The 26,264-nt window shown below is 42.7% G+C and overlaps 1 protein-coding gene across 1 annotated transcript in view; it reads left to right on the plus strand.

Annotated features, from left to right (window-relative positions):
* The window catches only part of grin2da (glutamate receptor, ionotropic, N-methyl D-aspartate 2D, a), a 116,705-nt gene that overhangs the window by 57,675 nt on the left and 32,766 nt on the right, over positions 1-26,264 (plus strand). Inside the window, exons 8-10 of the mRNA XM_041955926.1 lie at positions 6,455-6,660; positions 10,077-10,245; positions 15,195-15,348. Coding sequence (XP_041811860.1) covers positions 6,455-6,660; positions 10,077-10,245; positions 15,195-15,348 — 529 coding nt within the window. The remainder of the gene's footprint in view (positions 1-6,454; positions 6,661-10,076; positions 10,246-15,194; positions 15,349-26,264) is intronic.

Below are 26,264 nucleotides of genomic sequence, written 5' to 3' on the forward strand. Positions count from 1 at the left end.
GTTTATTCAAACTGCCCTCAAGGGGCCACAAAACAAGTCAGGTCAGGTTAAAGCACGTTGCCAAATCTTGCCAAAATGTTAGCATTGAAAAAGAAAACTGTGGGCACAGCTAACCAGCGTGAGCGTGACAAACATCTGAACGAAGCCTTTGGATGGATGCAGGTAAAAATTGCGACGGACGACAGTTAGAGTCCAGCATGTCGTTTCATTTTTCACCAGTCATTTCTGGGCAAAGACTTTCAGATTTGATGGACAAAGGCCTAAGTCCAGGCTCTCTGGAAGCGAACGTTGCATGAAGGCTTTGATCTGAGGGATAATGGCCAAGCAAAGGACAAGCAGCATTGGTACATCTCCATCACAGAGCAGCACTTGACCCTAACTGCCCAGTGGTGCTCTCCAACCTCATTTGTCTGAACATCCCCATTTCCCGGGCGTATATTTGCTGAATTAACCTCTCCTGAACTGAATCATGGGGCGTATTTGCCGAGAGCAGCGACCTTGGGGCAGCTGAACGAGCGCTGGCTGTATAGCTCGTAGGGGGATCTGGAACTGTATTTTTCAGGAGTCTCAGGGTCAGAAAATCATTGATGAGATGATTGTTAGTCTTAACGTGAACTTCTTAACCCCAGCGGCTTGTTAAACTCTCTGGAGTGAAGTTGTTCTTCATATTTTATGCCATTTTTTGGTGCTCCAGTATAAGTCACACTGGGAATTATGGGGTTTTTTTGTGTCAACATGTGACAGCTGACTTTTCTGAAGGTGGGTATTATGTGAGGCAACAGTGTAGCAAGTCATCTTACATTTGTTGGCTGTTTGAGCGTAAACAGGGAAGTGTACAGTGGATCAATGAGCGAACAGGAGAGGAAAGCTGCAGAACGTTTTTAATCAGCATGACAGGAGAGCTGGAATCCTACAACACACAGAGCTGGATCCCAGTTTCAGTTCAAGAGCTTTGCAACCCCACAACGCAGAATAACCACAACATGTCTTTAGTTTGATAGAGTTGTTAATCATGATGGAGCAGTATTGTGTCTCCAGTATTTTGCCTCTTCTTCATACGTTTCTGCTTGGTGATTGTAACCCAGCTCTGTGGACCATTGTAGAGCAGAGCTGCAGCTTTTATCAACAGTTTTAATCTTCAAGTTATAAAATATCACAGTGTGTAAAGCCCAGTCAGGTGGCGATAAGACTTGAAGATTGATGAGAAAGCATGACGACGGTCACAGTGATCAACGATCACACACGTAAACAGCCGAAATCAGACGCTATCTCAGACATATATTAAACACATACATTAGAGCGAGCAGCTTATCTTCTCATTATATCATATTATTAAAGCTGCAGTGCAGGCCGGATTTTCAAGTTGGTGTTAAGTGAGAAAAGTTAATCCCCATAATACACCATTTATTCTAATTTGCCAAAATCTCTCGCATTGTTCCACTTTGTTTGAATAAGTCTTGAGCTCAGCCAGAGGGTGTGACCCTGGGTTTTAAACTGTCCGTTGTCTCCCCTCGGCCATGTTCAGTGCTCATTGAACTCGTGTTTCCGTATTTATTAAGTATTGAAAGCACATTAGCTATTAGCTGAGGTTTGACTCTACTTGTGCGGACGTAGCGACTGCGGTGTGAGGAACAGCCTTTGGGAGTCAGTGTGTGCCTATATTGAATAAAATCAAACTATTGCTCAAACTTTTTGTTCCGATTTGGTTGACACCATTATTTGTCATCCTTACCAAGGTATTCCATTTCTGCTGCTCGCTGGAGTTAATAAGCTATTCTGCCAATTTTGCACTTCAGTTGTTTACTACAATTTACAGCTGTTTTGCACTCACAGAATGGACCGGCAGAGTGAAAATAGAGCCAGAAATCACTTAAAAGTAGTAATGAATCCACTCCTGGCAGGCGCTGCACGGATGAACGCACGTCTATTGACACTTTGCGGTCTATAAAACGGCTGCAGTCCCACAGAGCAGGTGAGGACCTGCTGTGTTTTCATTCTTCCTGTTGGAAGGATTCCTGGGCTGCAGCTTCCAACCATTCTGCCCCTGACCTTTCAGTACTGGAGTTGAGTGCAGTAGCTTGGAAAACAACAAGGTCGAATATTAGCTGTGTTGGTACTTAAAGAGCTCCTCTTTGGATGGCGACATCATTGAACAAAGCGAGAGCAGTCCAAGTCTGAGCGAGGTAGTAACGACGCAACTGAGGACAGAAGCAGACAGACGGTCCAGACAGCAAAACACTCAACTTTAATAAAGATTTAAAGAACAAAATTCACGAAACAAACAAACAAAAAGACTTTATACTCAATACTGAAGGTTACAAGCTTAAAGAAAGTAAAAACACAACGAATCAGCCGAACACACAGTGATATGTTGGTGGAGCATGTGGATCACAACGTCACAATAGTGAGTACTTTCTATAATCGTCTAATGAATTTAACTTTGAACAAACAGCAAAAATAAATAGATTAAAACAAACCACCAACCAGGGCAACAAATAGTTTTGCACTTTGGTAAAGTTAGATGAGGGGAAAATATTGTCAAAATCAAAGCAGCAGAGGCCAAAATATCCTGACATTAATCCCTAAAATAGGTCAAGCTATGGAAACCCTTGATCCTACAGTTCCCATCATGCAATTGTTCGGGTCTGTCATTACACACTTCCTGTCTGGTACACATGGGAGTCTTTCAGACTCCATGCCCCCGGTTTGTAACGTGGGTTTTCTGTTCTGTTATGAATTTGAGGCAAGCTGATATCATCCTACAGTAAACTTTAACTTAAACTGAAAAGGAAAGTTAGCATTTGTTTTCTTGCCAGATTGAAAATCACACTCAAACTATATTTGTAAGAAACATGTTTGAATATTTAGAAACACTTTGTTATGAATGAAAGTGTTTTGCTACCTTTCAGAATAAGACCAGAGTGACAGTGATTCAGCCTTTTCCTCGTGTATAGCAGGTTTTTGCTTTGTTTTTTGGTTGTTTTTTTTTTTTTTTTTTTTAGAATTGATATTCTCATCACTGAGTGTTTGGTCTTTGTATGAAAAGGTCCTCTGGTGCTCAGATGTTGATGAGTTTTACCTTTGCAGCAGCGATTTGTTCGCAATAAACAGAAGAGCTGTGTCACAATGAGCTGCCACATTCTCTGTGACTGAACAGAGAAAGAGAAATGTCAAATATCTTCAAGTTATGTGTTCTGTGACGCTGCTGCTGATTTGTTTGGGATAATTAATGACAAATGATTGATAGCAGGAGGGTAGCAGATCAGATTATTGATCCTTTGGAGACATGTTGGAGCTTTTAGCACATGTTGATTTTGGAAGTAGTGCGTGCTGAGCAGCGGGCCTCGGGTTACAAACTGTACTGAAAATGTCAAAGAGAGACTGTGCTGTGCTGCAGGTCATCTTGTTTTTTATTGCAAGGTGGAAAATAAAATACTTTACATAATTGTGGATATTACAAACAGCAGATCACGTGAGTATGATCTGCCCTTTTTAAAATTTTTGTTAGGATTAAATGTTGCTGTCATTGAGTTTCATAACATTTTGATGAAAATCCCAAAGTCTGTCTGAGCTCCGCGGTAACCGAGAACCACAAAATACAAGATCATACTCTATCAGTGCAGTTTGCTGCGCTTTCAATCCAGGGATTCAGCTGCTGTGTGTGTGTGTGTGTGTGTGTGTGTGTGTGTGTGTGTGTGTGTGTGCAGATATAAATGCATTTTTTGTGTTTAAAGATCAGCAGAAAGCATTCACTTCTGTTAGGGCTAAACATGTTAGAGGGGTGAACTGGAGGACGAATGAGGCAGGAGGAGTGAATTATCATGGCGTTCTGTAATGAACTGTCGGTTCTGGCTGCTGTTGTTCATGCAGCAGAGAGAGAAAGAAGAGCAGAGAAGTGCATAAAGGTTACAGTGAATGAGGTTGCCCCAGATTTATTGTTTATATTGCTCTCCTGTTTGTATCTCTGGCCCTTATGTTAATTTGTTAAAGTGGCCTAAATGAATAATTACGAATAAAAATGTGTGTGTGTGTGTCAGTGCACCTATCTGTATTTTTTTTTTTTTTTTTTTTTGCTGGTTGTGTGTGTTTTAGGTTTGTGTGGGATGGTGTGTTCTCATCACATGTTTGTTTGTGTGTCTGTGTGTGTGCGTTTACGATGGTAAAGTATTATGTGTGCACCTGTGCTTTTGTGTGTGAGAGGACTTGTTTTCATGATGTTGTGGGGACATCATTTTCTGCAGTACTTATGGGGACCTCACATCTGGGGACAATAAGCTGGGTGGAGATGCATCAGCTGTTTGTAAGTTCAAACGTATACAATACAATACAGGTTGCACTACATGGACTATAGTTGATAGATAGAGATTAGCTGTTATGTAATAATATTAATTTGTATTATTTACACTTCTAATTGCAGGTAGAACTGACCAAGCTACTGAAAAAACTTTCTATGTAACTGATTCACAATTAAACTTGACCAAATTAAATAAAAAATATGTAACGCTACTGCAAATTACTAATTTAATGGCAATAACATTTGCCAACTCCCAGTTAAATGTATGAAAGCTGCTTATCCTCACATTCACGTATTTCTATGTGTCTGTCAATATGAATAAAAACAAAGTAATACCTTCAATTAGAAAAGATTAAGTTTGATTTAACTTTTGACACTGTTAGATTTGGATGACACAGCGGCGCCACCTGTTTCCCAGCAACCAATTTACAAATATTTAACATCTTAACTAATTAAGACTAATATGTTTTAATGATGCAACCAAATTAAGTACAGTAAATCAGATTTGTTAGAGTTAAGTAGAACCTATTAAGAACTTTATGCACAAACTTAGGAATGAGTTTTACTAATAGCTGGTGCAACCAAGTCCTGGTCCCAACATAGTTAGCTGTTTATTTTAGGCCTGAGACTTGCTTTTTGCCACATTCAGTTCACTTCAGGTTCAGGATTAGGTTTTAGGGAATGTATTATGTCAATTAGAGTCCTCACAAGTATCTAAGTCCAAATGTTTGTGAAGACATGTTTGTTCACACATTCTGGGGACTCACTTCTTATCATAACGTCCTCTCGAGGCTAACCATTTGCTTTAGGGTTAAGATGTGGATTTAGAGAGAAGATTAGACTTGTGTCAAGACTGAGGTAACTGTTGGACTTAGGCGTTGGCAAGTCTATAAACAATGTGTGTGTGTGTGTGTGTGTGTTTGTGTGTGTGTGTGTGTGTGTGTGTGTGTGTGTGTGTGTGTGTGTTTAAAGAGGCTTTGCATGTTATTTCACAAATCCCCACAGCCAAGCCTGGCACCGTCAGGGAGATCCACAGGAGGATTGGTTGTATGCAAATATGCAAACATCTAAATATATGATACCACAGCTAGAAAATGACAAAATACCTGACACATTTGCTGCGTCGTGGCTGAACATCGATGCGGTAGCACCCTCAGTCGATGTGAACAGATTTGTTTATGTATGTGGATCAATGTGACACCGTAAACTGTTGTTAGCCTCCGTCACTACTCCAGGGTACCATGTTGCAGCATGAAAACACTCAGCTCAGTTAGCATGCTGCTGCTCATTTTACCACACAGATACACTGTGCAGTTAAGTTACATCTCCCTCACAACTGAAACTGTCCTCCACAGCCCAGAGTTGATGTTCTGAAACATTAACTGTGCAGGAAAAGGCATGCAGCTGAAGAGGATGAGAAAAAGAAGCATACCACTATTAGCTTCAGCTAACAGAAGACTCATAGAGTGATCATATGCTATTAAGTGATTAGATGGGCTGAGGTACCATATATAACACCCTTTACCAAGACCCTTTGCCCTTTGTTGATCAGAGTTGTCAAGTCCCTGTTATTCTGTGATTAGTACTGTTGTCCCTTGAGGCCCTTGCAAGGATGGGGATGCAGCATAATGCACCACATTCACCCTGGAGGAGCCAATTTTGGACATCTAACGCAGACTTGTGTTCCTCTATCAGTAGATAGCACAGTAGATATGAAACACATGAGGAGAGAGAAGAATAATTTAGTTTTAAAACCTAGATGTTGGAACATATTTTCACCTGCAAGTGACCAAATGTGGCCTTACTGGGATGTGTGAGATATTTAGCTGTTGTATTAGGTGATATGCCTGTGAATATTCTCATTCATCCAGGTCATTGTAAGCTTAAGGGCATTCAATCGTTCGCAACTGGACCTCGCCAGTTTGTCTTAGAAGACGTTTCGCCTTTCATCCGAGCAGGCTTCATCAGTTCACCAGACTAGATAGGACAGCTCTAGTCCTAGAGTCCTAGGATGAGAGGCGAAACGTCTTCTAAGACAAACTGACGAGGTCCAGTTGCGAACGATTGAATGCCCTTAAGCGATTAGGTGATACAATTAGCTTCCAAGCTGCAGCCGGTGGAGACCTGAGCACCTTTGTTTGCGTATTTGTTCCCATCCAGGTCGGCTGGTGGGAGAACGGCCACCTGCGTCTGCGTTACCATCCCTGGTCCCGTTACGGCTCCTTCCTGAAGCCTCTGGATGATGCCCAGCACCTCCGGGTGGTCACTTTGGAAGAGCGGCCCTTTGTCATCGTGGAACCGGCTGACCCGGGCACCAGCTCCTGCATCCGGGACTCTGTACCCTGTCGAATGCCCATGAACACCAGGTAACACAGCGCAGACACAGCCGTCAAGTTAAGAGATGAAACAAACACTTTCGTCACTGCTGCGTCGTGTTTCTTTCATTTGTATCCAAACTCTGCAAGGTTCAGCTCTTAATGGTTGGTGTGTCAGTAATAATCGATGTGTAATGGCTGTTAATATTCTTACCACCAAAACAGAAAAAAAAAATCTCCATGGTTGCACAAATACTAAATTTTTAAGTGCATCCGCCTCTAAATACACACAGTTAAAGAAAAAGTTCTTTCTTAGTCCCAGAAATTAATTCTTGAGACCTGCACAGCATCACTCTTTTGGTGCTGTGAAATAGAGGTTTGACGACGATTGTTTTGAACCTGCTTGGCTTTTAACAACAGCGAACGTGCCCATTACAGCCATTAAAGCGGAATGTCGCCTGCGCACTTCCCTCATCACCACAGCGGTGTTCAGGCCATTTTCTGGTCGTTTATTTTGACTCGCTGAGAGAGGAAGATGAGGGGTTCAGAATCCAGCATTACAAAAGCAAAGATGGAAGAAAAACAAAAACAATATTGCAGGTGTGAAAAGAGAGGCAATATGTCGTCACCAAAGAAAATGGCAGGCAGTTTGTCATGGACATAAGCAGGGATAAACAGAATAATTTCACATTTCTCTATCGAAGAAGTGATTGAAACTGTTTTATACAGAGCAGTCAGTTCTGTATATAACACTTGATTTCTAACCTTGATGTCTCCTAGTGGGATCTCCTCTCAATCCTTTTCAGCCTATGAACCTGAGAAGAAAGTAGAAAAGTTTAAAAAGTGGTGAAATAGAGAGCATCTTGAAACCAGAAGTTTCCGGGCTCTGATCCTTTGTGAAATTGAAATGTCTGGCCAAGCATCCATGAACAAGACAGCAAATCTTTACCATCTCCAGGTGCTGTGTGCAGAGAGGGGCCGGCTTAAAGAAAGACTTTCCTCCTGGGATCAATAGATTAAAACATCACAAAATAACCTAATTATCCCACAAAGAAAATTAAGTTTCCTCACAGCAGCTAAAGATGCATTAAAAGTCACGTGGCACCACCTAAAAGTGCGTAATTGAGAACAGGACATGACTTTCTCGCAGCTGTTCATTGAAACAATAATAAAATCTTGAAACCACAAAGGAAAATAAGGTTAATTATCTTTTAATCAATCCATATAATCATAACTTAGTTTAGAAAATCAAATCAAATCAGATTTTTAATCACGGGGCAAGAGATCCCAGCTGCATCCCCACCAGCAGCACGTTTACAGTGAGCTTCCCTGCTCTTCATATGAAATATAAAAACATGATGCCGTAAACTGATTTCTCTGTGACTGAAGAGAGCTTGTATTTTCTTATATCGTCTGTATATTATATAAAATATGCAGTAGAAGATATTCAGAATTCAGTTTTTCTCCTGTTTCATGTATGTGTAAGTCAGGGGGAGGTGTGTGTGTGTGTGTGTGTGTCTCTGTGTGTGTGTATGTGCGCTCTAGGCTCCTGGTCTATCCCAGATAAGCTTCCTTCCTGCCAGCACATGACCTGGCCAATAGGAAGATAACGAGTTCATCCTCCATCAATTTTATTGGCTGAGACGGGCGTTTACTCTGTTGTTAATCAACCTGCTTTGACCCTGTTTTTTTTTTTTTTTTTCCTACAGGGCTTATCTTTCTTGTATGTCTTTCTTTCTTTCTTTTTTTTTTTTACAAATATGTTTCTTATACATTTTACATAATTACTGTTTCATTGATTAAGTCTTTTTTTCTGCTCATTACATCTCGTTTCCTCTGATGTTGCTGCAGTGCAGCGGATGAGATGCGTTATGCTTTTATTTTCTCTCGTCATCAGCAACAAGGTCATGATTTGTTTGTACAATGCTTAAAATGTACACAACCAAGCATTTTTCTGATGAGGACAACATCACACATCTGACATGTAATCTCAAACGGTCACGTACCACATAATAACATAAAGTTAAAGAGCTCCTGGGCTTCAAAATCACCATGAACCATATATATATATATATATATAATCCTAGGAATTTCACTCATAATGAAAAAAACAATAAAATGCACTAATTAACAAGCGTTTTTGATATTACTGATATCAGTGATTGTTTTTGTAGGACAGCTGCTCATATCGACAAACCCACAGAGACAACTTTCAGCTGTGCAGCTCATGGTTTTCATTGTTTTCACTGATAAAACTCTGATAAACCCACTGATCGCAACCTGTTCAGCCACAGTGGACAGATAAGGTTAGCAACTAGCTGGTGAGTGTAGCAGAGCTGCTCTTAAGTGGCTAAAAAATGAAATATTGCTGCTTTACCCGACCAGTCTGCTAATCACTTAGAGGTGATGTCAGTTCATTTAATTTCCTGTTTTTATCTATTCTCTGGGGAACACTGCTGCGACATCATGCGTCCGTTTACTGAAGCACCCGAATCGCTAGCAAATCATTTGTTGTGCATGTATGAAAACATACAGTATATAATGTAGCACCTGTATTGCTGTACATCATGTGGGATCATGTTATGTAAGTAAATGGCTAAAGAAGCAGAAATGCATGTTATGTTATGAACTAGATAAGATAAGATAAGATAAAACTTTATTTATCCCCAGATGGGGAAATTTGGGCATTACAGCAGCATGTAATAGCAGTGGTAATAATGTCTTCAGTGTCTTCAGTTTATTTGCACAAAAACAAGGAAAGAATCATCACTGTGGCATAAAAAACATGACCATGGGAAGTCAACACTTTATTTGTAGAAAGATGTTTTACAACTGCATGAAATGTTGAATAAGTCCTGAGTGGTTAAGTGTCCCGCTACAATAAATCAGACATTATTTTGGCTTGTGTAATAAAAAAAAAAAAAAACAATTTGCCAATTGCGCATGTTGCTAGGTAACAGAGCAGAGAGGTTGTCATAGCTACATGTCTCAGGGACACTCTGATGGGCGCTTGGTATGGACAGTTGATGGAGGACATTGCAGCCACTTGACTAATATCAACATACTTGGATTGGTGTACGTGCGACCTGCTCAGGAGGCTCACAGGGTGAAGTGTTCCCTGGATAACGCCTCACAGGAAAGAGGCGTTCAGGGCCTTTGCAGAACTTCTCTAAATTAGACGACATCCAAGAGCTCAAAATGGAGTTTTAATAATGCAGCACTTTTCCTCCTAAACTCTCCGACCTGTCAAGCACTGCCTCTCCAAACTCTCCGATAATTCATACCTTCCTCGTCTTCACGATATGTTCTCCCTGTGTCTCTGAGGAACTCATCTGTCCGTTCTCTCGCTCCCCGGGCAGCACCCTCTCCGCCAAGCAGTCAATCCATGTCAAGACGTCCCTGATAAAACACCTTAAACGCATGTTCGCTACCTCACCCATCTGTCTTTCCTCACATCGTCTCCTCAGTTTGGTGGTGGACGGCGCGGGGCCCATGAAGCACTGCTGCAAAGGGTTCTGCATCGACGTCCTCAAGAGACTGGCGAAAATTGTGGGCTTCACCTACGACCTCTACCTGGTGACTAATGGGAGGCACGGGAAGAACATTGATGGGGAGTGGAACGGCATGGTGGGAGAGGTGAGGATGTTCATTGTAGTATAAGAAGACAGTATATATATATATGTTGAGTGATATGCTCCATGCATCCAACCATCCATTCATCCAGCCACTTACCCGGGTCCAGCTCGCATTGCTCCCAGTTCCAGGAAGGAAGACGCCGTGTGCAGACACACCGTGAACCTTTTTTGTCTCATTGAGATATTGTAGCTGTGTTTTTAATTCTTGATTTTCCTGTACAGTAGCATTGTCCTTTTTCTCATTCCTTTATTTTTATTATTATTATTTTTTGCTTTTGTCGTGTTTACAAAAATGGGGTTTTGATTCGAGGGCCCCCATGAAATTTGTTTTATCCTGCCTCAAATCCTTTAAAACTCGACCCAGCGAGAGAGGATTGGACCCGAATCGAGGAAGACGAGAGAAAATATGGAGTGAGGCTGTCGAAAAGATTAGTGCTGGAAACACAGAGAGAGCGGGAGGACAACACAGGCTGTTTGTACATGACTCTGTGTGTGTGCGTGTGTGTGTGTGTGTGAGTGTGTGTGCTGGTAAATACTCTGCTGTTCCCGTGCTCCCAGCCCCCCTCTGGTGGCTGCACTAATGAAGCTGGTTTAACATGGGGTCAGACAGGGGATGCAGGGGCTGCGGCTCAGCAGGCAGAGCAGGTCGCCTGCTGAGGTTGGGGTTGATGGTTGGAGGTTGGATCCCCACCTCCTCCTGTCCAGGGGGTGTTGAAGCATGCTTGGTCAAGACACTGAACCCCGGGTTGCTCCCCAGTGGACACAAATTGCAGGTTCCAAGCAAAATAAACGGGAATACTCACAATCGGCAAAATAAATGCTGGCACTGTTCGTTTCTGTGAATCACAGATGTGTTGAAACTTTATGTTCAAACTTTTTATTTCTTTATGTTTCAGTTTTCAAGCTGTTTAAACGCAAAAAAACACTTGGTTAGATTTCGGAAAAGATTATGTTTTGTCTTAAAGTCGCCACAAACATTGCTGGAAAATGTCCTGATGTTTATTTCAAAACATCCCCTTTAATCCAATAAGCTCTGCTCCAGCAGCGGTCTGCAGCTTGGCCATCACCTTACCCAGCTGTCAGCTCATACACATGGAAATCTGAACTACGTCACTTTGATGCCTGTTACAGTTGACAAATTTAATGTATCCGTGGATTACAGAAACGCACAAAACCAACATTTTATCCTGACGACTGGACTTTACTGAGCACTTTTGTCCGTTTCACATCCTGTTATTACTCTCTGAGACCAGGTAAAGGTGAACACTGCCTTTACACACTGTTTACAGGTCTTCAGGAGCGCCGCTGCATGTGAAAAAAGCCTCAGAGTCACAGATCTGTTCTCAAACTGGACTTCCTGGATCACATTTGACGTCCGGTTTGCATTCTTGGCTTTGCAAGATCACAGCAGTCTGAGCTGACCAATCACAGGGCCGCTGTGACCCCAGCAGGCACTGCAGTTGGATTTCTGAGAGTGTGCAAGCTAGCTAAAGAATATTAGCGATAAACATGTAACCTCTGGATGCTGGAAGTATAAATCCAGCTTTAGGGTTAGAGTTTTGCAGGATCACACACATCGTGTGTGCAGATTTCTGTCTGTGTGAATGAATGTGTGTGTTTGCGTGTGCATCAACCAAACACTAAAAGTGTCACTTCTTTCCATCAGGCTTCTGTCTGAGAAACATCTTTTATAGAGATTCTGCAATACTGCCGTTAAAAAGAGCCGTCATTAAGCTGGCTTTGATTTTTAGCACAGCAGCAAACGGCGCTGGCGTAATGCTGCTGTGACTGTGTGTGTGAGTTTACATGACATGTCAAAGAGGCGTGATGTGCAGCCTAACACTACAGCGTCAGCGTCTAGTGGCTCCTTCTCACTCTTTTTGCAGAAACACTGATTCGGTTCTGTTGCTACCTTTGATGTCCCCCCATTCAGTGTTTGTACGTTATGTGCAGAACATCGAGGCGTAATAACCTGCCTGGGCCCGGCTCTGTCCATCCACAGCTGCCTCCAGACGAACAGGAGTGGCTGATTCTGCGTGAAAACTGCTGCATCTCACATCCTCTCGGCCTCGGCCGTTTCCTGCTACCTGTGGCTTTAATTGTTCATCCAAACCAAACATTTCTCACAGACGAAGGAATGCCCCATTTTTGCTTTTGTCTCATGTTCATTCTTTTATCCTCAGACGTCCTCCTCTTACTCTATTTACTCCCATCGTGTTCTTTTCTATTAACTAATCTCCACTCCCATCCTGACAAAGTAAAATTTCCTCCTCAGATTTGTTCTGTGTCCTCCAGTGAAAGCCTACGCTCGGACAATCAGTTCTGCTTTTTCTCAGAATGTCATTCAGCCTTAAAGGATAACTTTCGTTTTTTACAACCTGGACCTTATTTGTAGCATTAAATACGCCCATTTACTCACCCAGACATCTTTGGTGGCATTTGGAGTCGTTTTGAAGAAATTAGCCCCAGAGGAGCGGCGCATATATCCGTATAATGCGAGTACTCGGGGCATCCATGCGCAGCCTCTATATAACGCATAATCTGTGGCAAAACTCGTTCATATTCCAATATTTTGTTAAGATATGCTGGTGCTATTCCCCTCTGAGCCCGTGGTGGCATGTTATCAACATCCGGCGTCTCTAGGCAACTACCTCTGACGTGGATGATGTCATTACCGAACGCCGGGCGCTGCGAGCAGCCAGCCACAACACGGCTGACTCTGCGGCGGTCGGCTACGAATACGCAATAACGAACCAAAGCTGTGCCAAACTACAGCTAAACTAGCCGACCAATGGCTCAGAGGGGAATAGCACCAGCATATCATAACTAAATATTGGAATATGAACAAGTTTGGGCGTAAATGGGCGTATTTAATGCTACAAATAAGGTCCAGGTTGTAAAAAACGAAAGTTATCCTTTAATTTACTACGTCCTTAACGTTTTGTCATCCCAAGCTTTTTTTTTTTTTGTTCCCAGTGTGACGTCTGTGCAGTGATGAAGCACTTCCTGAACAGGAGTGTCACAGGTGTTGCTTTCAGACTGTACTCAAACATTTTAAACGACCTGGTTGAGTTAAATGGAGTAATTATCACGGCTTGATTGATCTCGACAGGCAGAAAAGCGGCTAATCGCAGGATATCAGACGTGTAAAACCTGTGCGTCATCGTGCTCCCGTGGAAGGTTTGTACTTGAAAGTGTCCCTGAGGGCTTCAAAGACAAACTATTGATTTTACAAAGCAAACCTGAAAAGTTTCTTCCTGCACTCATCCACAGAATGTTGTTTTTCCTTCATGGCATTCTCCTTCCTGCCTTTCAGCCAGCCATTAATCCCCATTAATTTCATGATTAAGACGTTGTGTTTTAATGAATTGTGATGTGAATAATGATACGATACACAAAGATTGAAAGTTGCTTTAAATCGGTTATCCATCACAGTGAACATATATTTAATTATATCATGTAATTGTGTTATGTTGTCGTTTCATGGCAACGCAGAGAGAATAAATTCATTACAAAACTCTGCAGCTCGATGCCTTCAAAGCTCTGAGATCCACAACTTTGACCGTCAGCTACCAAACTGAACCATTTTCACACACTTGCTTCCAGCAACATCATCTGAACGTGCAACAGTTTTCAGCATCACACTGTCAAAACCCAGCAAGGCGACTAAATGTTCACAATTCTGAATCTCCTGTTGAGCAAGTTTGAAATTAGCCGACAGTCCCGCTGACCTGACATTTTATTTCATGCATTGAACTTGACATTGTGATAATATGTTCATGTTAGTTACTGTATAGAAAATGTTGAACAAATCAGAGACGATTTAAAGGTCTGGAGAAGGCAGATTTAAGTCTCTGCAGTCTAGTCTAGTCTAGTTAGTGATGTGTTTTCCGTTTCTTTACAATAAACAGCAGAAGTGAGCTGAAGTTCTGTCGTTTCTACACCTTTGTGGCACTCTTTGTCCTGCGACCACTAAAACCGTATTACAGTCTGAAGGAGCTTGAGTGGCTGCCCTCCTTTCACTTTGGCTCTCCAGCAGGAGCAGTAAAAGCCATCATGGCTGAACAAAGAAAAAAAAAACCCTGCAGAATCCCAAATTGCATCAAGAGAAAAACCCAAAGATGAAGACACCGCCATGCTGCCACTACTCTTTGATTGACCGGTGATAAGTGGGAAGGCCAGTGCATCAACACAACAGTGAGTCAGTGAGCAGCGAGCACAGAAGTAATGTGGCTTTAAGAGTCTGCTGAAAGGCGTCTCAGTGGTGTCTGCTGAGGCACCGCAGAGCCTTTTGTCTTCACAGACTTTTGGGGCCAGGCCAGGACTCAGACTAATGAACTTTTGGTGCGTAGCCAGCTCCTCTAACCTCCTCAGTCCCTCTTCTGCCGTCAGGTAACCTCTGTTTCCTGCCAGGTGAGACACGACAGAGCTGTGAATCCCCTCACTTTTTCGCCCTCTGACCACCTGAGCCTCATTTACAGCTGTCGGAAGAGCTCTGAGGAGGAACGCGGCCCAGTTTCAGGCTGCACGCCGAGACAAAAGACAAGTGAAACACACTCGAATTTACATACCGTTCACTGGCAAAGCCTATTAAGTGTCTTTTTTTCAAACATCACTGAGGAAGAGCGCTCTGGATTTTTCTTTTCAAAGGCTCTTCCTGTGCTCTGCTCTGCTCTGCACAGCACAGTCTTGACGCAGTGCTTTGTAGGAGGGTGGAAAGTTCACAAACATGATGATGTTTCTCAATAATTGAATAAAGGGTACAGCATGAAACTGATGCAGGACATCAATAATGTGGGTTTCAACTGATCAGATCTGATTTAAACATTGTCTTGTTTGGTAGAAAATTATGCTTTTTGATATTTTGTGAACTTTTCCTTCAAACATTTTTTATTTTTAGCTCTATGAGGCACATGGAATCGCTCTAACTTCAGGCGTCCTGTTTTCCAGGTGGTTTCCAACAGGGCGGACATGGCCATCGGTTCTCTCACCATTAATGAAGAGAGGTCGGAGGTCGTAGAGTTCTCCGTTCCATTTGTGGAGACCGGCATCAGCGTCATGGTTTCTCGCAGCAACGGCACCGTGTCGCCTTCTGCTTTCCTCGGTGAGTCTTTGTCTTCGGCTACATTCACACTGCGTTATTATACGAAACGCAAATTAACCTGCGGGAGCTCAGAATGGGCATAATGAAGCGGCTGAGTCAATCTAAATAAAGTCAATCTCAGCCTTGAGAATACATCCAGAGCGAGGTCAGATTACACTTTCACAGTAATTAATTTCCCTCCTGTGTGTCAGACATCATAGCTCAAAGAAAACTAAAATAATTGTTCCATGCATTTTTCTAGAATAATAAACACGTCAAGTCGAGTCAATTCAAGTCAACAGCTCGATTCCTGACAGACAGGAACTCAGCAGAGGCTCAAAGAAAAGACGAAAACAAAAGTGGACGTTTTTCATGGAGCTTGAGAGCGTGTTGAATCTGAACACCCTGGATTATATGTGCGCGTTCAGGCACAGCTGTAAAGCAGGCACGATGAACTCCATTATCTGGAAAAAAGTTTATTTGCAGACTCACATCAGCTGCTGCTAACCCACATTCGGCTCCCTGCTGCAAGATGAACCGAACTTCATGAGGAAAAAGTGGGAAATCTTTATCAGTGCAGCTGAAAGGCAGGTCCCCTCCGTCATCCACTGTGTGTCCAATATGAAGCAGAAAGAACGTATCCTTGATTTAGATCAAGGTGGGTTTATTTCAGATGTGCACACCCACTGGTGTGTCCCAGCTTGTCGATTTACATGCTGTGTTCTCTCTCTCTGTCCTACTTACTGTTTCTGTGTTTTTGAATCAAACCAAAAGGGAATTTCACAGTTTTATTTTCGTCATTGTTGTGATTTTCTCACGCGGGCTTTGGTGTATCGTCAACACTCGCTTAAACCAAATCAACCCAAAGTGACGTATGGAATATCTCACACATGCTGCCGAACTGGGGACAGTTTAACGGAAAATATTCATCCTGAATAAGAGTCAGTGAGGATCTAAAGTGATGTACAGTGAGAGAAGCTGGTCTATTGTCTCATTATCACCATTGCTGATTACTATTTTTGCCCTAAACCTGGGCAAACACGAATTAAGTCTGGTTTTAGTCCAGAAATTGACCAGGATTACGGTCAGTGTAAGCAGCCATATTGTGGCTCGTCATCTGATCCGTACAGTGTGAACAAACATGCGTTGTGCAGAAAGGTTAAATTGTGCAGTGCGACTTAACACAACCTGAAATTCGCTCCTCCTTTATGACTGTGACTTAAGTGCCCTTGAGCAAGGCACTCAACCCCGTGGCTCCTCTTTCGCATTCTGCCAGTGTGGTTGAGGAAATCTGTCTCTGTCGACTCGTTGAACATTGCGTGATGGTGTGTTTTCACCACAGAGGACACTGAAAACCATTTATTTTCCACTTTCACTAAAACCGTTTTCATTGTCGCTCTTGTGAAAAAGAGAAATGTTGAATTCATATTTTGAAACTTCAGAAAGTTTGTATGTAAAATGTTCAAAAACCACAAGCGGTGTCATGAGATCAAATTTCACATGTCCAAAAACCACGTAGCTGTACGTGAACGTCGGCCTGAGTATGCGCCTTTTCGAAAGGGTGGAATATACGTGCACATACACACATCGGCTGTCAGCAAAATCAACCCAAAAAGGGAAGAAACCTCATCGAGAGCTGTTAATGAGCAGCGCTGCAGTGTTACAGAGTCATTTTGTTCCTTTGATCTGAAGATGCGGGCCTGCGTGGTGTACAACAACAGCACGACACTTACATAACCCTGTACAGCGCGTCGTAAACGACTCTCAATTATGTAGGAGGCCTTTTCTGACGAGCTTTTGTCTCCCACATGAAAAGGTTCACACTCGTGACTTTACATCTCAAAGCAGAGCAGCCAACCCGGACTTCAGATTGAACATCCTCAGCATCCAAATGAGCTCCCACAGCGAAGCAGCGAAATGTACGCTTCAGACAAAGTTAGCCTCTCCGAAGATAACACCTCTTAATTTACAAATCTCCTTAGACTAATTCCAGACATTTCCAAGCATGGAGAGATGGAGAGATGAAAGGCGAGAGCTGGAGGCAGAGAGAAATTAAAACAAAGAGAGAGGGGGGGGGGGGGGGGGGGGGGGGGGTTACAGAGAGAGTCATGTACCAATATAAACAGAAAACAGCGAGGGAGAGGTTGAGTGGCTTTGATAGAGGGAGCGATCGGGCTGCTTCAGATGTTCTCAGATGTTTTAATCTGAGCAGCGGCTGGCTGACACGCTGCCGTGCGTGTGTGTGTGTGTGTGTGTGTGTGTGTGTGTGTGTGTGTGTGTCTGAACGTCTGTGTTTCTGTGTGTTTGCATTGTTCCGGCCAGATGAGACTATAACCCGTAGCAAAATGACTTGTTAGCACAGAGCGGCGTCTCAGGCGACCGCTCTTTGAGCCTCCATCTGTGCTGAAAAGCTGTGAATACACTGCTACAGGACATACTGAATGCTTCCAGCTTCATCATAACCTTCAAGCTTCAAATTCCTAAAGAAGAGACCTGCAAATATCTCAAAATCTGTCAAATCTGCAGATGGATTTGGACTAATTTCCTTAATGTTAACAAAGAAATATTTAAGCTCTATAACTTACACTTAGAGAGGAACAAAGTAAATATTCTGTTAGTATCAGACTTGTGAAACACAGATATTGAAAAAAATAATAAATCAGAAGACAACAATTAAAGTTTTGCTGAAAAATAACTCAGTAATAAAATGTTTTTTATTTAACAAACTGTTCGTTGTATTTATCACACACTCACTCACTTAACGCATCTTTTTTTAATGAAAGTGCAGTTATTATATAATCTATTAATGAACAGGATGCAGAAAAGCTGTGGAGAGACACAGGACTTGCAGGAAACAGATATATGTTCAGGTATATACAGGACTGTTGTTCTATGGCCTTCATCAGCTTTAACTCGGATGAAAATATGAGAAACAAAATGAAGAATCAGTAAAAAAGCGCCGATAGCTGAATAAAAACATCCACTTTAAGATACTAAAGCAACGCTACAACTTTAGATTCAGTTCAGTGAAGATGAATAAGAAGAAACACTTACCTGATACACATGTTCACTAAAAATGAAGCTGGAGCCAGCAGCAATAGGTTAGCTTAGCATAAAGACTTGAAACAGGGGGAAACAGCTAGCGTGGCTCCATCCACAGGTAAAAAAAAACGACAAATTGTGTTTTTTTTTTTGTTTTTTTTCTTGTTGTTTTTAAGCCAACCGGCTGCAGGTAGTAGCTTCATATTTAATGGACGCGACAGGTTTGATCTTTTCCTTTAATTCCCTGCAAGAAAGCAAACGAGCATATGTCAAACTATTACTTTAAATGTTTAAGCATGTTGTGGTGTCAGTATTATTTCATTTCATGGCAGAACAAACCTGGAAAATCCTCCCGTAATAAAAGCGAATCAAAGTTTTCTTATTTACCAAAATTTAGTTCACACCAGCTGAAGTCCACTTCAGCAGTCAACTTACATTCCCCCCTCACAGACCTGATCTTTTCCTCACACTCCTTAAGGGATCCATTTCATACTCACACAGTTGCAGCAGTACATCTCTCCATCTGTCAGAGGAGATTTAGGAGACAATCTGAAACACGTCATGGTTGGACAGAGGTGCAAGGCTCCCAAGGCCGATTTATCTGAACACCACCGGGCCACAGGGCCAAAAGCGATTCTATACTGCGGCTTTGCATGGTTGTGTGTGTGTGTGTGTGTGTGTGTGTGTGCACGCAGATGGATGGATTGTTGGAAGAGACAAAAAAAGGAAAAGGTAAGCATGACCAGGGAGAGGTAAGAGGCGACGGGAACATGTGAAGAAAGGTGGAAGGTGAGGTAAACAATCAAGTGAGGAAAGAAGTGAAGCAAGTGAGGAGGCAGGACCTTCCAAAAACCTTCCAGCAGTTTGACCAGAGCTGGTTACAGAGGGTGGAGGAAGAGAGAGCTGACAAGAGGAAAGGAGGAGAGAGGAAATCAGGCAAGGTCTGAAGAAAATCAAGAGGAATTCATTAACCGACCCGTCTTCATGCTGAAACCACAGAATAGGTTATGACTCCCAAATGACTCACGCTCCTCTTAAACTACTGCTCCACGTTGGTTAAAACCAAAACTCCTTGGTTAGGTTTAGGAAAATATCATATTTTGGGTTGAAATACACACGTTCGTTACTGAACTCAAGATTTATATGGAAGTAAATGTTCGTATGCGACATAAGCCTCAACACTCCTCGTGCCACGTTACCGGACTTCCTCCTTTCATTCCGTCATAATTATTATGGCCACTAGAGGGCGCCGCCTGAATAAGTATGGATTGTATTATAAATTGTAAGCAGCTATAGGGATGTTTTTTGGGGGAGGGCAGTGTGGTTAGCTACACATAAAGCATCAAATAAACGAAGGAAAGACTGACGCAAGCAGGAAGCGATTCTGCAGAAAGCTTTAAGTTATATATTTAACATTAGCTGCACAGTGGTTTGGTTTAGTTCTCTGAGCCAGATATTCACTCATGTGAGGGTGAGGGCGGGTGGAGGCTCCGTGGGCCTGAGGTCGGACCAGCAAGCCCGACGTCTAACAGCAGAGAGAACGAGGCAGGCGGCCTCTTTTCTCCGTGTTTGCATCAAACATATAATTTACACACTCAGCTATAGCTGGGCGGTTATTTTCTAATGTTCCTGCTGTACTGCTGCACGATGAAGCAGCTTTTATTTTGGCGCCTGACTGTGATTTAGTTTCAGTAAATGTTTAGTTTGGTCTTCTAAGCATTCTGAACCTTTCCCCTCAGGGCCTGGAGGCTGTACATTAGCAGTGGTGGGCAGCATCACCATTTTATACAGTTATTTACCATAAACATGATTTAGCCGCCGTGACCAGCTCAAAGCTAATGATCCATAATGTTGTGAACTGCGTCTCTGGCTCCTTCAGTCGGATCATTCTGATCTTGGTCACAGACTCTGCTGTCGAGCTCCTGGAAGCTGTCAGTTCTGGGAGAATAAAACATTTTCGTCGTGTGTGACTGTTTAAATATTTAGCCGCCTTTTTGGGCTTCTCGTCTTCTAACTTGACATTCTGTGACGGTGCATTTCTTGCCACTGGTCAGATGTTTGATGACTCTGTCTGGTCTTGTTCTGCAGTCGAGACGCTTGTTAACAAAGGAGCTTTTTTCACGTCAAACATGTTCGCCGCCGTTTGCTCCTGCAGGGTGAACTGAGCTCACTGGACAGAGTGAGTTCTCACTGGTTACATGTAGGAAAAAGTCTTGGACTGAGTGTTGCACAAGTAAAGAAGAAAATACCATTTCATCATCACATCGCTGCTTCTGGTCTGTCGGTCCTACACTCTCTCGCTCTTGAAATACTGGAAGATGCATTTTCTGAACACCTTCTATACTCTCTGTGTGCATTAAAAGCCTCTCAGAAGCTTCTGGTAGGCATTAGGAAGAAAAATAGAAGAAAAAGGACTCAGACACTCAGATATTTTTATCCATGTCCGGCCTTGAATGTTAACTTCGCTGCATTACCTCGAGTTTCCAGAGTGAGTCTGCGTGTGCTGCAGTACGTTTTTTATGTAAGGTGCAAAGAGACAGAACGTATAGAAATATGTTTGTTCCTTAACAAATAACTATATGGAAACACTACACGTCTCTGTGTTTTAGATTAGCTGCAATGAGTCCAGCTCAGTCTCTCGTCTAGCACCTCGATACACTCAGTGAATGAGAACGAGCTGGAGACGGAGGCGCAGAAGCCTTGTTCCAAACACAGAGACCCAGACAGACCAGGCAGCCGGAGAGCACGGCAGGACACAAAGTCTAAGCCTGGATGATAACAAACACTTAAACTGTCAAGGGACCCAGTAAAGAGGGACATGAAGATTGAACAAGTGTAGAGAAGTGAAAGGAGAGTGTGTTCGTGTGTGTGTGTGTGTGTGTTGGGAAGGATGGTCATCGGCAGCAGCTGGGCTGTCACTCATATTGGCAATTCGGAGATAAAAGTCTCCAGAAAAGGCAGCAGCAAACCTCTCAGGCCAAACCACCAGGTTGTTCTTCAACAAAAGCTTCTTCTCTGTGACTCCAGCTGTGGTCAGTTCAGAAATATATATTTAGCCTTTTACAAGTAACCAGTCAGTAAGTCTGAGGTAGAGTGGCGAAAAAGTGCTACCTGATGTTAAATACAGCACCTGAACAGAACTTTTCCACAGCGCACCTATTTTATAAACTTCATTTGTAGAGCACCTTTCATGCAGGAGTTGCAGCTCAAAGTGCTTCACAGGAAAGAAATCACATAAACCAAGTGAGAAAAGACAGAATAGACATGTAAAATAAGATGTAGACTAAAACCCACTTAATAATGATAATAAGACAATGCATAAAGCCACGGGATTAATCTGCCAGAGGTTCAATAGAGTATAATAAGAATAAAAATAAGGATAAAGCATCAAATCACAGCATAAAATAATAAAATATAGGTAAAAATAATAGATTACACAGAATGAGTGTAAGTAAGTAAGTAAAATACAACAATTTAAAAGAAGTGCAGGAGTGCATATGCACAGTTTCAACTTGTGAATAAAGAACCTGAGTGGAAACACCAAAAATTAGACAATATGTTGCAATATCATGATTTTTATACACATTTTACTTTACCTTTAATAATCGCATAATGAGAGATGGAAACACAAATTCATCAGCATTTTTCTTTGCCATTTTGCTTCAGATTTGGTTAAAATCTGCACCACATTTAGTTGGAAACGGCTATATTCACTCATCATAGCTGGACCAGCACAGGTGTCACTAATAACCTGAGCAATGATTTTGTTCTGCACTTGTGTTTTTGCACCACAAGCTCATCCATTCTGAATCCAGCCTGATTTTCTGATTTTAGAGTTATTCACATTTCCTGCTGGACGGTGAGAGCACTGCATTTGACAGCAGTTGTGTGGTTGTATTTTTGTTTCCTTTAAAAACTTGATATGCCGGCCAACATGTATAACAGGTATCTCCATTATTGGGTTTTGTATTGCTATGATTAGTCCTGTTCCTCCTCGTTCCCTCGTGTCCTAAGGATCAAACAGACAGCAGATGATTCTGCAGGACCTCGAATCTCACAGGAACCGATGTGATTCAACACGAGTGTAATCAGAACAACAAAGACAGACTCAGCTCACTCTGCCCTGTATCACTCTCAGCTCTGCTCTCATTGGCTGCCAGCGCTCCGGGCAGGTCATAGTCCACACTGCCACAAGTTTTATATCCGAAACTTTTAAGCCTCCAGACCACAAGAGGATATTTAGAGTAACCCTCCAATTAGGATGGACAAGTCTGGGACAGAATGCTTGAAACAGACGACGGAGGTGGAATCAGAGGCTCGTTAGAGAGCGGCGAGTGAAAACATCGTTAGCGGAGTCAAATTTACGTCACCTTTGCTGATTAATTTGCCAGAAGACGCAAACACATTCAGATGGTTCAAACTGTCAGCTGCTGTGATCATAGTTTGGGATTAAAAACCGTATTAATGAGTGAAAATGAACGCTGACTAATGTGGGTGTCAAGCCTTGATTATGTGACAGCAACTTTATGAGCTTTTCCACCTGACAAGTGTGTTTTATTAAGTGCTCAGCATTTCGGTTGTTCCCAGTTCTTAGGAGCCACTCTGGTGGAAAGACAGCGGCTTTGCTCACAGGCGTGCTAATAATTCTCTCATAACACAATTAAGGAAAGCGAAGCACGAATAAACAGCATATCTTCACATATTCGTCTGGTCACAGGAGGTGTTGCTGAGGTAGGATTCATTGAAGGGCATCAGTTTTCACCACATTTTGGACTTCACACAGGAGTCCAGCTGCCTGACAACAAAGATCCTCCAACAGGAAGATGCTTCACTCTCTCTGCCATCGTTTTGTCGTCTAAAATACTTTCTACAGAAGGACACAAAGCAACTTCCTTTGCAGCAGCAGTGGGATTTAACCTCTGGGTAAACGCCTTCATACGCTGCACAGTGTTACAGCGCCCAGACGAACAGCTGTACTCTTATGGCAATATTTGTAAAGAAAGTACAAAGTCATTAAAGAAGCTACCTCTACACACATGTGCACATGGGCCACTTATTATGCAAATATCCTGTGCACGTCTTCCAGGTGTGAATGAGGTTAGATAATACATGCACATGATATTTGCATAATAAGTGACCCATGTGCATATGTGTGTTAGCATCATGACAGAAAGAGGAGGGAGACTATGAGTGGAAATATTCTGGTTGTCATATGTTCCGTGAGGAAACTGGATATTAATTGTTCCATATAAATGTTTTAATTAGAGGATATCTCACTCTAATTACTGTCCGTAATCACATTATTATGTTAATGTGATGTAGCAGGGCACATTTCATACATGCTGTATCCTTGTCCCGTGCTGCTCTGGATCAACTAAGCCTGCACTCGGGGTCACAGCGTGGTTCTCCTCCTCTTCAGCGGGACTCTACATGAGTCCACTTCTCCGGGTTACTGTGACTCTCAGCGCTCCGAGTACGAAGGTCACCTGTTTGAATCCCTGGACCTGCTGGGAACATGTTGGCAAGCAAGATGAATAAGTAATGCTGTCACTTTACTTAGCGACCGCTGCTCAAATGCCCTTGAGGAAGGGCACATGAACCTCATTAACCCCAACCTTAACCCCATCTGCTCCAGTGGATAAAGCGACTGGCACCAGTACCAGACTGTGGTTGTACCTGGCAGCTCCCAGGCGTGAATTTTAAAGAGGGCATCATTGATAAAGAGCATATGTCTTCTCTTGACTTCCCCTGATTAAATATGGCTATAAAAATAGACTGCGGTCGTCCAGAGTGGATATATAGCTGCTGGAAACAGAGTCGCTGAGAGAGAATGCGAAATAAAACAATAAAGCTCGTCAGATCTTAACTCAAGGCTGACAGCACTTTGAAAACAGCACGCATCTGCTTCACGCTCCTCACCCGCCAGAGTAAAGGAAAATAAATCAAACGCAACCTTCAGTGTTCGCAGCGCACCATGTAATTATTTACACACTTCCTCTGCCAAGCCAATTTTGATGGGACCACAATCAAAAATGAGCAGACAAATTCAATAAATCAGTGCTGTGTCCAGCGCTTCAGGGCACTGTTCAAAAACTTCCAATGAAAATAATGAATTAGGTTTGAAAACCAGGGCCTTGAAAACAGGAATCTCATGCACGCTAAGCTGCTGCTGCTGTTTTCACTGCTCTCTGGTTGACGCTGTGCTATTTAGTGAACTCAGCTGCAGCAATCTTTGCTTAGAAAAACACTTTAGACCAAAGAACGCAATCAGATATTTTAAATCACCGGCCTCAGGCTACGCCGAACAAATGCAACGAGACAAAGAAGCCCGGCGTCGCGCTCAGATCTCCGTGTTTTACACAAACACGAGAAGAAAAGGATCACAAAACAAGGCACATAGCTCATAAAGTTAATGCAAAATACATGAAGTCGTCTTTCAGGGCTAATAACACAGTTCAGCTTCTGACTCCACAATGTAAAAATAAAGCACAGCCCGCAGAGCTGCTGACTCGCCTCATACATTGAACCACTTGGTGCAGCCTTTTCTCCTTCTGGCAAACAAATTCTCTGCAAAGTAAGTTATCAATTTATTAAACGTCCGTGAAAAATACAGTTCAATACAAGAGCCGACAGTGTTTACGCTCATTTAACTGTGATCATTGTCGAGGCCTGAGTTGTTCCTAAAATACTGCACCTGTATGATGTAAATATGACTGAACGAACCTCTCAGTAAAATATATAACGTAGAATTAAATCTTGTCAGACTCTGCTGTATTTCACCGGATTGCATTAGATTATTGAGTAAAATAAACTGGAAATTTACACTTCAGTGCCTTCAGGTGTGGTAACTTCATTGTTATTATTTTATTATATGTATGAATCCACTTGAAAAGCCCGTTGACGTGATTCTTACTGTCCAGCTCTGAAAGTGGAAAGCTCCTGAGCCGTGACGGCTGATGTCGTGAAAAGAGCCTCTGAAAAACACATAAAACCATCAAGCGTTCCTGAAAATGAACAGCAGAATGGCGGTTTTTGTTGCCCGTCAGCTGAAACAGGCCACGTGAACCAGAATCAGACGCGTCCGATGTGTCCTTCACTTCATGTGTTTGCAAAATACTTTCTGTGTATTTCTGTTGACTTCAGGCTCGTCTTCACTGTGTCATCAATCATTAATGATGCTACATGTCCTTTTAAAACTGAAAAGTTTTTTATTTGCATTATTATTATTAAAGTAGAACAGATGGCAGACTCGTCAACTTTTTAATTATTTTTTCATTTGTTTTTTCTTCTTCCTCCAACCAGAAGCGTTTTGAAGTGTTTTTGATTCTTTTAGAATAAAAATAGTCTACTTGTGTTTCTACCAAAATCTGAATTGATCCTAAAAACAGAGTGAAATGAAACAGTGTGAACAGAACACACACCTGGATGTGAATGTAACGTGCAGCCTCTCGGTCCCCGTGGCTCAGCTGAGCCGCATTAACCCCGTCTGGCAGCGAGTTTAATGGACACGGCCTGAGCCTCTCCACCTGCGCCCTCGCTGCGCATCCCTCTGCAGGGGGGGGGGCTCGGCTAAAAGCCTCGTATCTGTAAACGGGGCTTGGTGCTCTTCGGCAGCACGCGGCCAACTTTGATTTAGCGTCTCTTCTTCGATGCAGCGCTGAGAGACAGAGGTGTTGATGAGGCGACCCAGCAGCTCAGCTCGCCGCCTGATGAGCGTTGGAGCTGCCGCCTCCGCTGTTGTCGCTGTCGACAGAAAATCCCTCACTAATTTGGCAAATCTCACAAGTATCTGCTGGTTTCCTCCAGCAGCAGTTAGCCTAGCACCCGTTTCTTTAGAGGGGCGAGACGAGAGGCACCCGGAGGCTTTTACCTCCACTGTTCACGGTGCACATCTG

This window comes from Chelmon rostratus, chromosome 16, assembly GCF_017976325.1.
Source record: "Chelmon rostratus isolate fCheRos1 chromosome 16, fCheRos1.pri, whole genome shotgun sequence".
NCBI lineage: Eukaryota > Metazoa > Chordata > Actinopteri > Chaetodontiformes > Chaetodontidae > Chelmon > Chelmon rostratus.